The 14,393-nt window shown below is 39.4% G+C and overlaps 1 protein-coding gene across 1 annotated transcript in view; it reads right to left on the bottom strand.

Moving 5' to 3' along the window:
• Positions 1-14,393, bottom strand: part of LOC128369353 (probable G-protein coupled receptor 158) — a 59,688-nt gene that overhangs the window by 9,761 nt on the left and 35,534 nt on the right. The window contains exons 6-8 of the mRNA XM_053330379.1: positions 10,202-10,311; positions 8,678-8,916; positions 2,657-2,795 (exon numbers count right to left, since the gene is read on the bottom strand). Of these exons, the coding sequence (XP_053186354.1) occupies positions 2,657-2,795; positions 8,678-8,916; positions 10,202-10,311 (488 nt within the window). The remainder of the gene's footprint in view (positions 1-2,656; positions 2,796-8,677; positions 8,917-10,201; positions 10,312-14,393) is intronic.

Genomic DNA, 14,393 nt, shown 5'->3' with positions numbered 1-14,393 from the left:
GGCTCAGAGGTCATTGGCCCTTTGTCATCACTCTCAGTAATATACACATTCACATTCATAATTCATATTAGACATCAAAAAGCATAGTGTGTGTGTGTGTGTGTGTGTGTGTGTGTGTGTGTGTGTGTGTGTGTGTGTGTGTGTGTGTGTGTATCAACCTCACCCCACCACACACACTCCACATCCTGAATAAGTCCAGCCTTATCTCTGGACCGCAGCAGCAGACTGACTCTGTCAGTTCACCAGAAAAACACTAATGTTTCATTCCCCAGCAAGCACGAACAGCTTGATTTATAACAGTTTCACACCACTGATGAAGGTGTACCCACTGGACTTTTCAGTTTCTCAACAGATTAAAAGAATGTGATCTTTTCCTTTTGGTCTCACTGAGCACAATAGACTGCTGCCTAAATGAAAGAATATTCAATCATGGACAGTTTTATCAAAGAAAGTGTGACAAATGGATTTTCCCCCCTGAAGGCTTCTGCAGACTATATAAAAACCACCTGTCTCTTTTTATTCACACTGAAAAAAGAATGATAAAGTGTTCTTTGGTTTAGGAGTTTTGTCAAAGTTTGGGTATTACTACTTTAACCATTCCTTAAATACTACCATTAAAAAAAATCTAATTAAATTGTCCTCCTGTCTCCAAATATAAGCACAGCCAGTAAGGCTTAATAAAGCAAGAGCAAAAATGCATAGTTGTGTGTGACTCAGAATTAGGCAAGCTGGCAGTTCAAAACAATGATTCAATCACTTATAGTAATTTAAATCAAGTTTCAAGTGCCTGCAAGCTGAGATTCATGCTGCACAAACATGAATGGAAACCAGTGGCTGTCTGAAAGGAGAAAAATATATTCATCAACTCTCTGGTCTGCTTTGCATAATACAAACAAACAAATTGGGCTCATAATACTCTGTAGCCCAAACTACTGAACTAATGAGTTATTGTTTTCAAAAAAAGACACATGGACTGGTAATGTGGTAGCTGATTCAAATGACCACATTTAAAGTTGCATTATTGATTTGATTTTCTGGCCACTTTAAGACAGTGTAACAAACAACAGTATGTAACTTCATGAAGTTGCTATGAAGAATGTGTTAGCAAACTATATTGCCTGTTTACCTGTTAAGCAGCACTGAACATTAGTATTTAACTGGAGGAGTGTTGCCTGGCAGATGTGTAAATGAAATATTCACTCCCTTTAGTTCTGGTTTGGTCTCCATTAACTCCTGTAGAGAGACGTCTGTTCTTTAGCAGCTAAATGCTCAATTATGCTCACCAGCTATTTGACTGTCATTTGGTAACTGTTGGGCAGGTATTAAGAGTAAGGGTTTTTTAAAGCTTTTTTGCTGAAAACTATGAGAGTGATTAAAGCTGAGAGTGAACCAAAACAGACTGAAAGACTGAAATGCTCCATAGAGCTAATGGGAACAGCTGCATGGTAATTACAAGTGTTACATTACACATAATCATTTGATTCACTGTTAATGCAAATGTATTGATTGTAGCAGCTTTAAATCTGGGAGGGAGGGGGGGTGGGGCAATTGTTTGCTGTTTTGGACCCTAAGAAATAACTCTTAAGGAGCTACTGTAAATGCTCCATGATGTTCACCAGCTAGTTGCTTTGTTTGTTAGCTGCTAAATGCTAAGCATATAGTGTACAGTGTTTTTCTCAAAGCATTTGGGCTTGAATAAGTTGTCTGTTGAAGCTGAAACAATGTTGATAAGAGCAGTAAGAGTGATCCAAAAACAGTACAGTTGTGTGCTATCAAACCAAAGAAATGATATGCTAATAAATACATATGATAAAAAGATCCAGAGCTATGGGAAACTACACCACTGGGTGACAATTGTTTGTTGGTCCATCACTACAAATGACCCCTGTAGCATTATAGTCATCTGATCCACTGACAGCCCCAAAGAAAACATTTTCAACCCAAAGTTTGAGTAACATTCAGCTGGTACTTGAAGGTAAATATGGGGCAATTACTCAATTAATTACAATTAAAATACATTTAAAACACTCCAAAAGATTGTCAAATGTGTAAATGAATTTAAGTAGAGCAGTTACTTTTCACTTCTGTGAGAGACTGATAGGAAGACAGACAGAGGTAGACAGTCAGATACAGGGCACAGAGAGTTTATTTTGGGGTCTGGCACAGTAAATCTCTGCTGTGTGTCTGTTTGAGGAAGACATTTTTTATTCACCTCCTTTCAACTGGCTTACCCGCTCTGCTGACACTGTTCATTTCCTTGATGAAGGGGGCGGGTGAACTCTGCCTTTCATCTGACATGATCAGCACTTGTAATGCCTGGGCTAACAGGCACATTTCTCCAAGATTATGATTAAACAACAGCTTCTGCTGCAATAAGGGGTAAAGTCGACTAAACCCCTCCTTCGCTATTGTTTGAGCTATCCTCATTACTCTCAGAGAGATATTCACTGAGTTCAAGTGACATAATTATTCTACAGTCTAAGCTCTGTTTTATCTTTTATGTCCCCTTCTCCAAATCTTCCCTTTTTCTTTCTCTCTCTCTCAGTCAGCGTACAAGAGGACATCATTTATCTCTCCACTTCTGACCACAATATCTCTATCTGACTTCCTGTTCATGCCCACTCATGCCTGTTCCACCCTGTTTTTGGCCACTTACCTGATGATGTGGAAGATGGCTGATAGAAGGAGCTCATTGTAGATGGCCACAGCCATGTAACGTGGCTCATGGAAAGCTGAGGGTACGGTGCGGATGGCATAGCACAGGTACACGCCCCACAGCAGGAACAGGAACTCCGCTGGGTACCAAAAGAAACAAACAAGGTTGTGAAGAGGGTTACAAGAAACCTTATATAAAGTATTTATTGTCTGAATACTTTATTGTCCTAATTATTTTATCAGGACTGCACCATGCAGAAAGTCTGTTATCATAAATTGCCACTCGTGTGGTTGGAAAGTAATTGTAAAGCTTAAAAATATTCAAATTCACAACATTTTGGGAAATTCACTTTTTGAAAATTGATACCGCTCTTATGTCTCTGTTATGAAGCTGGAGCTGAGCCTGGGAGGTGATTAGCTTAGCATAAGAACTAGAAGCAGGGAGACACCGCTATCCTGACTCTGTCCAAAATTTAAAATTTGCATTAAGTTTTGAAAGTCAGTTGGTAGGTGTACTTCTGAAGTTCAGACAGAGTCAGGCTATTTGAAAATCTAGACAGCAAATTAAATGTGATGCAAATTAGATCCAAGCCACATTTGGAGTTGGTTTGAACTTTGATTTCTACAGGTGCGTTTTAGTCTGGAAGCTCTGGACGCTCAACTCAGATTTAAAGTGTCTTTTGCTGCTACAAGCAGAGCAATATGGAGGACAACAAGGAGAGTAGTCCATGGACAGACACTGAAATAAATTGTCTGCTGGCACATTGGGGAATTAATGGTCTCCATTTCTCATGCTCCCTGGTGATGTTGGTGACACGTCAGCGTTGTTACCACAGCAACCCATGCAGATAGGTTGGTGATGTCTGGACACACAATCTGATCTGATCACTTGCAAATAACAGTGCAGACAGTTGTCTTAAAGATGTGTTTATATTATGTGACTACACTAGAGCATGATCACAGTTAAAAAAAACCCTCCTTATTTATATCATACTGGTACTTTATACAACCCCTCAGCGCTAAAAGCTGTGGATGACCATCACACCTCCAACAGGTAAGTAACTTATTTTACTTTGCCCTGCTGTATAATGGAAAAACACTCACAGTGGGACTAACTCCCAAAAAATGAAAATAATGCCATAATGTTAGTGGAGTGGAGCAATGGACTTGAGTGCTGTGTGTGGAGCAGATGACCTTATAAAGGAATCTGTCAAGAGCCGACATCAGCTCGGTTTGAAAGTAGAAAAAAAACAATAGAAACTGAACGTTCAGAGCAGTCTGAAGCCACAGGGATTACATGTACATATGTTTACCTCATTATTTGATACTTTGTCCACCTGTATAGAAACATCTTACATTGTAACATTATATATATATATGAGTGAAAATAAGGAAAAGCACAATAGGTCCCCTTTAAAGACCTGACTTGAGAAACAGATCTGATATTCCTGCAGTCTTGTTCAAAGCCTAAGACACTGTTCCTCAGCATTGTTCTGACACCTCATGCAGAATGATGTTTCATATTTAGAAAGTTTCCTAATTTAGCATGATTTATACGTTCGCAATGTTTGCCCCCAGTGAAAGCCTCGACAGAGTGTTGACACCTCTCTGCTTGCACCTCTCACCAAGATCACATACTGTAGCGATTTACAGCAAGAATCAGCTGCCTTCACAATTATCAACCTATTTCAAAATATACAGTACATGTGCACAGCTACACCTATATAATTTAAATCACCATTATCGTCTAAATTGTCACAGTAATACAATTTTAAAGTACATCAGCTGCAAAAGTCAATAGTAATTATTTTGGAATGGGATGAAGGGGATTCGTTTGGGGTTGCTGAATTTTGGAGGCATGAAATTATGCCTTTAAGCAGTTTAATATATCTTGCATTACTGCTTTCAAAAAGATTATGTTTCTATTACTGCCTGTGAAAAAATCAATATGTTCCCAAATAAAATATATATTTTCAATTATTCTTGAGATATGCACAAAACGAAGTAAATACTTACATATTTAAAAACCTGATGCACTTTATAAGAGCTTGTTGTTTTGTTTGCAAACAGAAAATAGTGCCAAGAACTTTGCTGTGGACTGTGTTGGCAAAAGAGTCCATAAAGACTTTACAGTGATTACATTCCATTAATATTCATGAATAGGCCTAGACTATAAATCATCACTAATTACATGGTACTTAGCCTCTGAATCAGGATGCATAGAGAGCTGCTTGCAAGAGGGAAAGGATAACAATTGCAGCTAATGCAGATTAATTGCGGATCCAAATTAATTGCTTATTGTTGACATTATCAATACTGTTTTGCATCAGTGCGGTTTTGCTGCTTTCAGTACAAAATAGGATGATTTATTTATTTTTAGACAGACATGTGTTCTCTTGTCAGCATTATGACAAAACAGGCAGAAACACGGAAAAGCAAAATTAATCTTCACGAGCATGACATGCACCACGTCTGGAGCATTGTTGAAATCCTCCAAAGCAGCTTCACAGGGTGCTTCCTGTCCTTCAACACACCGCCGTGTTCTCACCGGCTGTCAGAGCAAACAGTGGGGCTTCCTTATTTCCCATTGCGTCCAAAGCGCACACACAAACTCACACAACACACACAAATGCAAAAAAAGAGCAATGGCTATGTTGTTTCATTACGTTTAAAGAGCTGTGTTTGTGGGAAGCTGTCACACACACACACACACACACACACACACACACACACACACACACACTCTCTCTCTGAAGATGTTGCCTTCCTCTGTCCCGTCTCCAGAGTGTCCTTAAGCTGTCCTCCCTTCTTCTTCTCTCCCTCTCAAGTTCTCCCCCTCCTCAGCTGGTGGTGGAAACTCTCTCTGCATCATTGCCCACATCCCATACAAGCTTCACAGGCTCCACTCTTCTTTTTTTCCCTGCCACTTCCGCCTCTCTCCCTCTCTCTCTCTCTCAGTCAGCCTGTCTATCAGTTCTCAGAGGCAGACCAAGCATCTCTCAGGGATCCATCCTTTCCCTCTTTCCAAACAGGATTAGTCTCCCCTCTGCTGTCAGACTAGCTTCAGTGAGGTGCCCATCACTGCCTCCTGCTTCAATAATCTGTCATTAGGAAGGCGACTGTTACGCGCGCACACAAGGCCATCTGGACCGTGAGGGAGAGTGCGTGCAATAACTCAGCAATGCAGTCACTATTCATACTTGTTAACATAACAATGTCATACATTCTGGTCATTTAAGGGACAGTATGAAAATTATTAGGACAGGAAGAAAAGTGGGGCAGATTGTTTTGGGAGTGCTGAGAGGGGTCTTTATTTGTATTCATGTTTTGCTTTAGAATTCTATTTTATTTGACCTTTTGAGGGAAGATAAAAATTGGGTTCACCACCCTTCCTCACGCCAATCATTTTCCCACAGCCCCTAACGGGTGCTACAAAAGGTCAAAACTGGTAACTTGATGGTGGACTCACTAAAAAAACTAATAATTCTGTTTCACTGACATTTCATATGTAGCTTTAGGTATATAATTTATTATATGGATGCAAGTGACTCAAAAGAAAACTCAAAGTGGTGTGAGTAGAATATAAAAGGCTGGGGTGAAATATAAAAGAGCAGAACCGAGTGAGACAGTCAAGGTGAAGTTGCAGCAGCAACAATATAACGCATACACATTTAAATGTAAATTAATAAAGCAGTTCATTTCACTTTACTTTATTGTGGTGCATTATCTATTATTGAGTTTAGCTTTCTTTCCCAAAGTTTTATTCCACTCTATACAATATTACAGCATTTAATCCTATGATAGATTATTGAATAGTTAAAACTAGACACGCTCAACTTCTGCAAAGTCCTTGGAGACATGCTTGTGGTAAAAGGCTGTATAAATAAATGAGGGACTTGGTGATACCTCCTCTACTTTCCTGCCGGTGGCAGTCCAAGTCATTGTTAGAGAGGGGTACTCCATCTTGTTTATTAGAGCATGCCATTGTTAGCGTAGCACAAAGCATCATTCATTAAACTATCAGTGAGCAAACCCATCAGGGAAAGGTGAATAAAACAATGGATGCCATCATCAAAATTCTCAACTGCATCCATTTAATCTCATCTTCACCGCAGAAGTTTTTTCAAAATTCTGCACTGAAGGCAGGGCGCCGGATAAACAGGACCCATTACGGCACAATAATGTCTTTTGGCAAGCAAGCGGCGTGTATTGGATCATTTTACTCCTTGCTTAAAGAGATAGCTCTATTTATCTCCAACAAGAAACCCATCAAAGCAGAAGAGCTTATCATATTTGTACAAGACCAAGATTCCCTGGACTGTATCTGTTTATTTCTTGTCTGACATCATTTGTCACTTGAGCAACAATAGATGCATTGTGTTTTAGACTAGCTGAAAAATAAAGCACAGGAGAGGACAGTGCTGCAGGACAATGTTTCTGCCTTACTCTGTCCATCAGCAGAGAACCACAGCAGGCTGTTTGCCTTTTGACCACACTGGCACTGTAGCCTCAGGACTTTAAACCACTCACACTTGGGCCAACTTGCTGTCTTTATTCCCTTCAAACCTATGTTCAGTAATGTTGCTATGGAGCAGAGATGGCACCAATTCCAATAAGAAGCCTGCAAAATACATGTGTATACTGTATGTGCTTTCTACGTTTTTATGTAATTTTGTGTAATTTACTTTAGGGGGAAAGAGCTTTAAATATGCAGCACATTAAAAAATGTTAATACAGTGAGTATTAAATAATAAATAAGTGATTATGCATGCCCCAAAAGGAGAGTTAGTGAAAGAGCTCCATGTGTTTAATGAGCCGAGTAAGCTCATACACATGATACTTTTCTTTACTCCACATGATTGCACATATAAAACTAAATAAAGAGAAATTTAAAAAAAAGTAGACACCAACGCTTGTTGCCCAGTAACAGAACAACCCAATACTATAAACAAAAATGATGCATAATAAATTAACAAGCAAATGCACAGTATAAGATAGAAGCACTTGAAGGGGTTTTCAGGAACGCACAGGAGAGAGAAAAGAGTGCATCACGGTACTGGAAAACTAATACAATTTTAGCATTTACAACCAAAATAAAGTCACTATTTAATGTCATTTTTGCACTCAGGTGCCCATATGAACATTTAACCACGTCCTGTTTACCATTAGAGAATCCTTTCATAATGCACTTACAATGTAAGTGATGGGGGCCAAAATGCACAGTCCTCCTTCTGTGCAAAAATATATTTAACAGTTTATCTGAGGCTAATATAAAGCTTCAGCTGTCCAAGTTCATCAAATCAGGTAGATATCTTTCAACAGTCCCTCTTTTTGTTACTATACTTCCACCTCAACATAACAGGAAAACACTGTCTGAGGAAACATTAAGAGGGAATTTGATGCTAAAAAAAGACTATAAATGTGGCAGATATCCACTTGAGATGACTAACTCAGATTGCACTTCACTTACATTGAGGAAAATCTCATTTCAACCTCTGACAGTGTTCTTATTGGCACCTGTGTGTTGTTTTAAGACTGACTGAGCCTATCCTTTAATGTTAAAAATGCAATTACTATTTATTCTCACTTCTATAAGGCAGAGAGACTCAAAATAGATATAGCAGAGGCAGAGATATAATGACTTTTATAATGCGATGTGATAGTTTCATTTGTGTGATCCTTCTGCTTTGGAAATGCCTACGCCTTTCATACTCCTGCCCTGTTTGTAACACAGGCTTTCTGTTGGGAATTTGAAGTCTCTGAGCACAAGCAGAGATGACATCATCAAGGTTATTTTTTTCAGACTTTGGAAAGCTCCTTCCACAGACATTATACAACTGTTTTCACAGGCTGAGTAGTGCTTCTCGTGACAAGTCAACTGATCTTGATGTGTAAAATTGTGGAGTGGCCCTTTAAGCAGCCTAGACCCAACTCATGAGCTTGAAAGCTCCTTACAGTAAACTGGTAAGTGGCACCAAAAGGTGTCACAACACATTGGCTAAATGTAAATACACATACTCACCAACAGCCATCATATAGTCCCATCGGTCCAGCAAACACATGCTGAACTGCAGGCCCTCTGGAGTGAGGCCTGCTGATATCAGAGCCCGACTCAGCTCGGGGTTCTGGCACACAGCGGAGGTCCAGGCCACCAGGAACCACAGCACCACCAGCAGAATCACCAGCAGCAGCCGCAGGACCCGCCAGCTGGTCATATAAGGTGTCCTTTGGGCCGTGCGGGACAGGAACACCTTTAACACCCTGGAGGGAGAGAGAAGGAGGATCACAGTTGCTAGATATTACAGACTTCTGGCTGAAGCAGCATAGATGAATAAGCACATCTCACGCCCCCGGCTGTTGCTCTTATTAACATGCCCACTTGAATTAAAAGAAACACGGAGGGAAGGCACTGTAATGTCAGCCCATTCATGCTCTTTAAGGATGTTTGGTTTAATTCATGGTGTAATATTGCTTGTCCTGCAGGGAGAAGTAAAAGGACGGCAGAAGAAGCGAGGAAATACAAGGACAGATTTTTTTTGTTTGTTTTTAATAAACAGAAGAATTTAATGAGTCGGGTGTCAGCTTTTCATTATTCAGCTAGAGGTGGTTGAAGAAAGGTGATTGTTAAGTAACATATTAGACACACTGCACGCAGAGGCAGTTTATTTATAAGCCGCAGAGTATTTGCTCTCGTTGCTGCATGCACAACTCAACACCGCCTCTGTAAAGGGAATAAATAATGCAACACATCAGCCAGAATAGTTTTAAAGTGATCTGATGCCAGGGAAGCTATACAGGGACAAGGATTACATGTTATTATATAAAATACAACATCTAAACTAGACATACAGTCACTTCTCTGTTTACTATTTTCTCTGCGATGTGCTCTTCTGCTCTCTCCTGACCAGACTGTGACAAATCTCCCTCATATCTGGTATATTCAGTGGTCGTCCCCCCCTGGGGCACACTTCACACCCGAGCGAGCTAGGAAAAAATCAAATTGGTAATTTTGCCAGGGGAACACTCTGGCCAGCCTTTGACCCCCTTCTCCCTTCTCGGAAACACTTGCTGAGAGCTGAAGAGCAGGAAGTGTGTGTGTGTGTGTGTGTGTGTGTGTGTGTGTGTGTGTGTGTGTGTGTGTGTGTGTGTGTGTGTGCCTGAATAGAGACTTCAGTAGGCAGATGCAGATAGGCCGGACCTGATGTGAAATTCAAATGGGCTTATTGGCAAGTGTGTGGCATATGTGTGTGTGTGCAGACTGAATTATTGAAAATGAGGAAGGCTAAGTCATATGGCAAGTTAATACCAGAGACAGGAGAGGAGAGGAGAGGAGAGGAGAGGAGAGGAGAGGAGAGGAGAGGAGAGGAGAGGAGAGGAGAGGAGTGAATTCTATCTTTATGTTTTTTGCTTTTACTTCATTCTATACCAGAAAAATACAGAAATAATCTTAAAAGCATGGAAACCAGGTTAAAATACTGCTTCTATCACTTCTAGCACTCATGTGATGATTACCACACTATTGCTCCCAATACTGGGTTTACTGTACCTGTACAGCTTCAGGATGACGGTGCCGTACATGACAGCAAAACCCAGGAGACGAACCCACCTCAGGAGAATACAGCGAAACACACTGGGATTGAAGTACAGGATCATCACCTACAGAGTGATACAACAGTGTTAGTGTTCACTGACAAGCACACACACACACAACCACGCATTGATCTTTGTTTCCTTTGCGACTTGCACTCTTGTCATATTCCCCTCATATTCAAACAGAAAGAATCTGAATAAAAATGAGGTGAGTCTCGAGCATGCAAGAGTCAGAGCCGGAGGCAGATTTGGCCTTGCAGATATCTCACGCCTCCACAGCTCCTGCTAACATGCCTTAGCTGTATGTTGTTCATATGTCAGCTGCCAAAACACATTAGATATGAGAGTTTGAAGGGTTGGTGCCCATCTCGGTGGTGATGTTTAACAATGTCATTTTCCATGTGGGAGAGTGCACGACTACATCTGAGTAGGTTTATTTGCATGCTGATTTGTATTCATATTTATGAGTGTTTCTGTGTTTCTGAGTACTGTTCAGGTTGTCACTTTTAGTCTCTCTGCATTTGATTTGCAATAAAACAGAGTATTTGCAAGTGGCTCAGATCATTTTCTTGGTTGGGTGTGAGGTTTATTTGCACCTATTACTGTTGAAGACAAGCCTGTGACGCACGCTGAAGACTCACATGCTGAGCAGCGAAGATGAGAGTTTCCATTTGCACTTGTATTACAATGCATTTCAAATCATTAGTGTGCATCTCAGCAGGACTCCACACGTCAAATCTCTAGCGACCTGACTGAAGCAGAGTTCCACATTTTGCTCTGAAGACACAATGCAGTGCTTATTTCCACTGAAGCAAAGTAAAAACCTGCTCTGCTCACCGTTATGGATATAGATCCTCCATACCGTTTAATCATCTCTCCTTCCCGCATCAGCCTCGTCTTGCAATGTAAATAGGCTCTGCATTCATTTACACACAACATACACAGGAGCTCTCATTTTAAACCTGACACTTACAGGGTGTTGAAAGCCTCAATTAAGCATGACTATTCCACATGTAAGTCATCTGATGTTATAATAATATAAATCTGTTGGAGGAACAATCAACTCGAGCTGAAAGCCAATGAAAGGAGGTGGGTCTTCAGCAGCGACTTCAAATTTCTACAGTCTGAGCAATTCTTATAGGTATACCAGCTGATTTAAAAGCTTAAAAAACAGCACTAAACTCTTAAAATAAATGCTGTAAGCAACAGGAAGCCAGTGGCAAATACCAGTGTTATATGATCATGCTTTCTTTTACCAGTTAGAAGACGAGCGGCTGCATTTTGTACTCACTGACGTTGATTCTATACCCACATACAAAGAATTACAATAGTCTTGGCAAGAGGTTATAAAAGCATCAATAACTCTTTGAAAATCTATGGCAGAGAGATTGGCCTTTACCTTGGGTAAAAGTGTTAACTGAAAAAGAGTTTGTTTGAGAACTGTTAAGAAGAGCTTGGCAATCATAAATGAGCAAAGCAGAGACATCTTGGCACGCAGTAAAGCAGCAGCCAACAATGAGCTGAGCAGGCATGACAGATAGCTTGCGGTACACACTGGTGCCATCTTAGCATGTCAAATGTTTGTGAATTCTTTTTGATAAATAAAATATTGATGTTATATGGACTACAGTTTAAATTTGTAATGGGATATCTATTGCTATACAGTGGCAGTCAAACACACCTTCCCATTCCCACTTGACTGGTACTGTATGTATGGTAAAGTATGTCTATGAGTTAGAGCAGGGAATCCATGTATAGACTTCTGTAACGTCACTAAAAAACCTAAAATACAATTTTAAGTAGTCACGCATTGAATCTTTTATTCAAAACCACACAGAAAAAGAAACATGACTTAAACCTGCATTTTTGTATTTATGGCCACTTGGGGGCAGCACAAGCAAGATGTAAACACAATACAGATACTTTATGACCTTTTAAGTTGATATAATTGGTTAGTTAACACTTGCTTATTAAGCAGATACAGAGCTAGCGTTCATTTAATGTCCACCTTACACCTTGAATGGAAGTTCAATATTTTCTCATCTTTCTAACAATGAGTTCACCAGCAAGTTAATAACATGGTGTATTTGGTGCTGGGGAGGTATAGTGTACAGTATGTTTTTCATGTTTTTTCACTAAGAACAGCTACCTGTTGCCCCTAGAAACAAGACTGGAGAGAGCTACGAAGGTGAACCAAAACTGTGAATTTGGTAGCCTGTAAAAACAAAAACAATAAGCTGAAGGATGTATATTTTAAAAAACAAAACAAAACAAAAACTAACTCCTCTGTCAGTTTGTCAAGTGACCCCTTTCAAATTAAACATATAATTTTAGCCATTGTTAATATAAAAATATTGATTAGAGCAAATTGCAGTTAAGAGGACAAATATTCAGTGTAAAAACTCATCATATCCACACTTGATGAGGTTATTACAAATGCATCGAGATCCATTCGGAATGTCATTGTGATTTCTGTACCTATGATCTTTATAGTTCCTTTATGTGTGAAATCTTTACAGCAAATATATATTGGAGGACCTATGCTTAGTTTTTTTACGTTTCAGAATTATGTGCCCCAACTGTGTAGAATAAACAATTCTAGATATTGAATGTATGTGCAGATCTACCTACAGTATGAAGTGACATCTTAATGATTTCATTCTTTAATATAGAGCACAGTAAAAATAGTCTTTTTGTGGACAGGTATTCATATAAATGTATTGTAGTTCATGTACTTGGATCTTTGTATTATATTGGATGTTTGCTTTATATTATCTGTCAACTGGAGGACACCAATCTTTATAGTTATTACACTGCCTCAAACAGACACATGCCTGAGTATAACTACCGTAGTGCTCGTACAAAGTTTCATTCAAGCAACAGCAGCTATCCAGAGTACTTAAACTAGAGCAACAATTGTACCTGTAACCTATTTTCTTTTTCTTCTCTGCTTCTCCACAGAAGCAGAACATTGTGGCAAAGTTTACCCAGCGAGAACAATGGATGTAAGATTTGTGAAAAGAAAATAGAAAGTAATGGGTACTGTATGTGCTACAGCTTTTCAGGAATTTACAAGTGCCTCAAGATAACTCATTGTGATGATATATTGGATAAATGTTGCATTAGCAGTGAACTTATCTACTGCTTGTTTCTTGGTTTTTATCATCACAATTTTAAACCATATAATCTCATTTCAAAACTGGCAAGATGGATTCCACATACTCAAAATGTGACTCAGTGTGCTATTACAGTGTCATAAAAATACAATTTTCAGCCTTCAATCTGTCCATTCTCAGTTCAGCTGTGGAATACAGACATTTTTCTCACCTCCTGATTATGAATGTGACACACAGAGTCAAAGCACTGTTTCAGTCCTTCCATACACAATCCCCATCAAGACCTTGCAGTGCCAGAGTCTGTCATTGGTATGCTGGTCGTGAGAGAGCAGGGAGCCAAGTCCATTTTATACCCAAGAACAGGAATTATAGCTGTTCCTTTTTAACACTCCACTATCGGCTGTGAGTCACTGTTGCAGCTCAGGATCTGATAAATTGGTTGGCATATGGAAGACAGACAAGTACTATTGGAGGAAGTTTAATACATACCTAATAAGATTTTTCAAACATAGACCATTTTCCAAAATCATTTAATATGATTCATAACTTTAATATCAATACTATCTGGGGGGGAAAAAGGTGTACTCTAAAAGAATAGTTCAATGTTTTGAGCAATATGTTTATTTTCCTTCTGTGGGATAGTTAAATGAAAGGATTTCAGTCTTGTCAGTGGTGTGTGTTGGTATGGAGCCTAAACTAGAAGGGGATTAGCCTAGATTAGCATAGCTATCTTAGCACTTGAAACTGGAGGAAACAGCAAGCTCTAAAGCACCCAAACCTGCTTTGTCTAATTCAAGCACTAAACACACAAACATATTCATGTGCTTTGTTTGCACACACACATGAATATATTGCCACACTGAAGTTTCCAGGATTAGTACCATCATGTTCATGCAGTGACCTAAACCTGTGCACCATGAATATCTGTAAAAAAAAAAAAAAAAAAAAAAAAAAAATCCTTATAGCACATACTGCGCCCTAAAAGCAAAAGTTAGCATTTATACATGTCAGCTTTTCTGTTGATTAAACAAA

The sequence above is a fragment of the Scomber japonicus genome, chromosome 12 (assembly GCF_027409825.1).
Source record: "Scomber japonicus isolate fScoJap1 chromosome 12, fScoJap1.pri, whole genome shotgun sequence".
In the NCBI taxonomy this organism is placed as follows: domain Eukaryota; kingdom Metazoa; phylum Chordata; class Actinopteri; order Scombriformes; family Scombridae; genus Scomber; species Scomber japonicus.
Note: the sequence above shows the minus strand (reverse complement) of the source record. Positions and strands in the feature narration are given on the sequence as shown.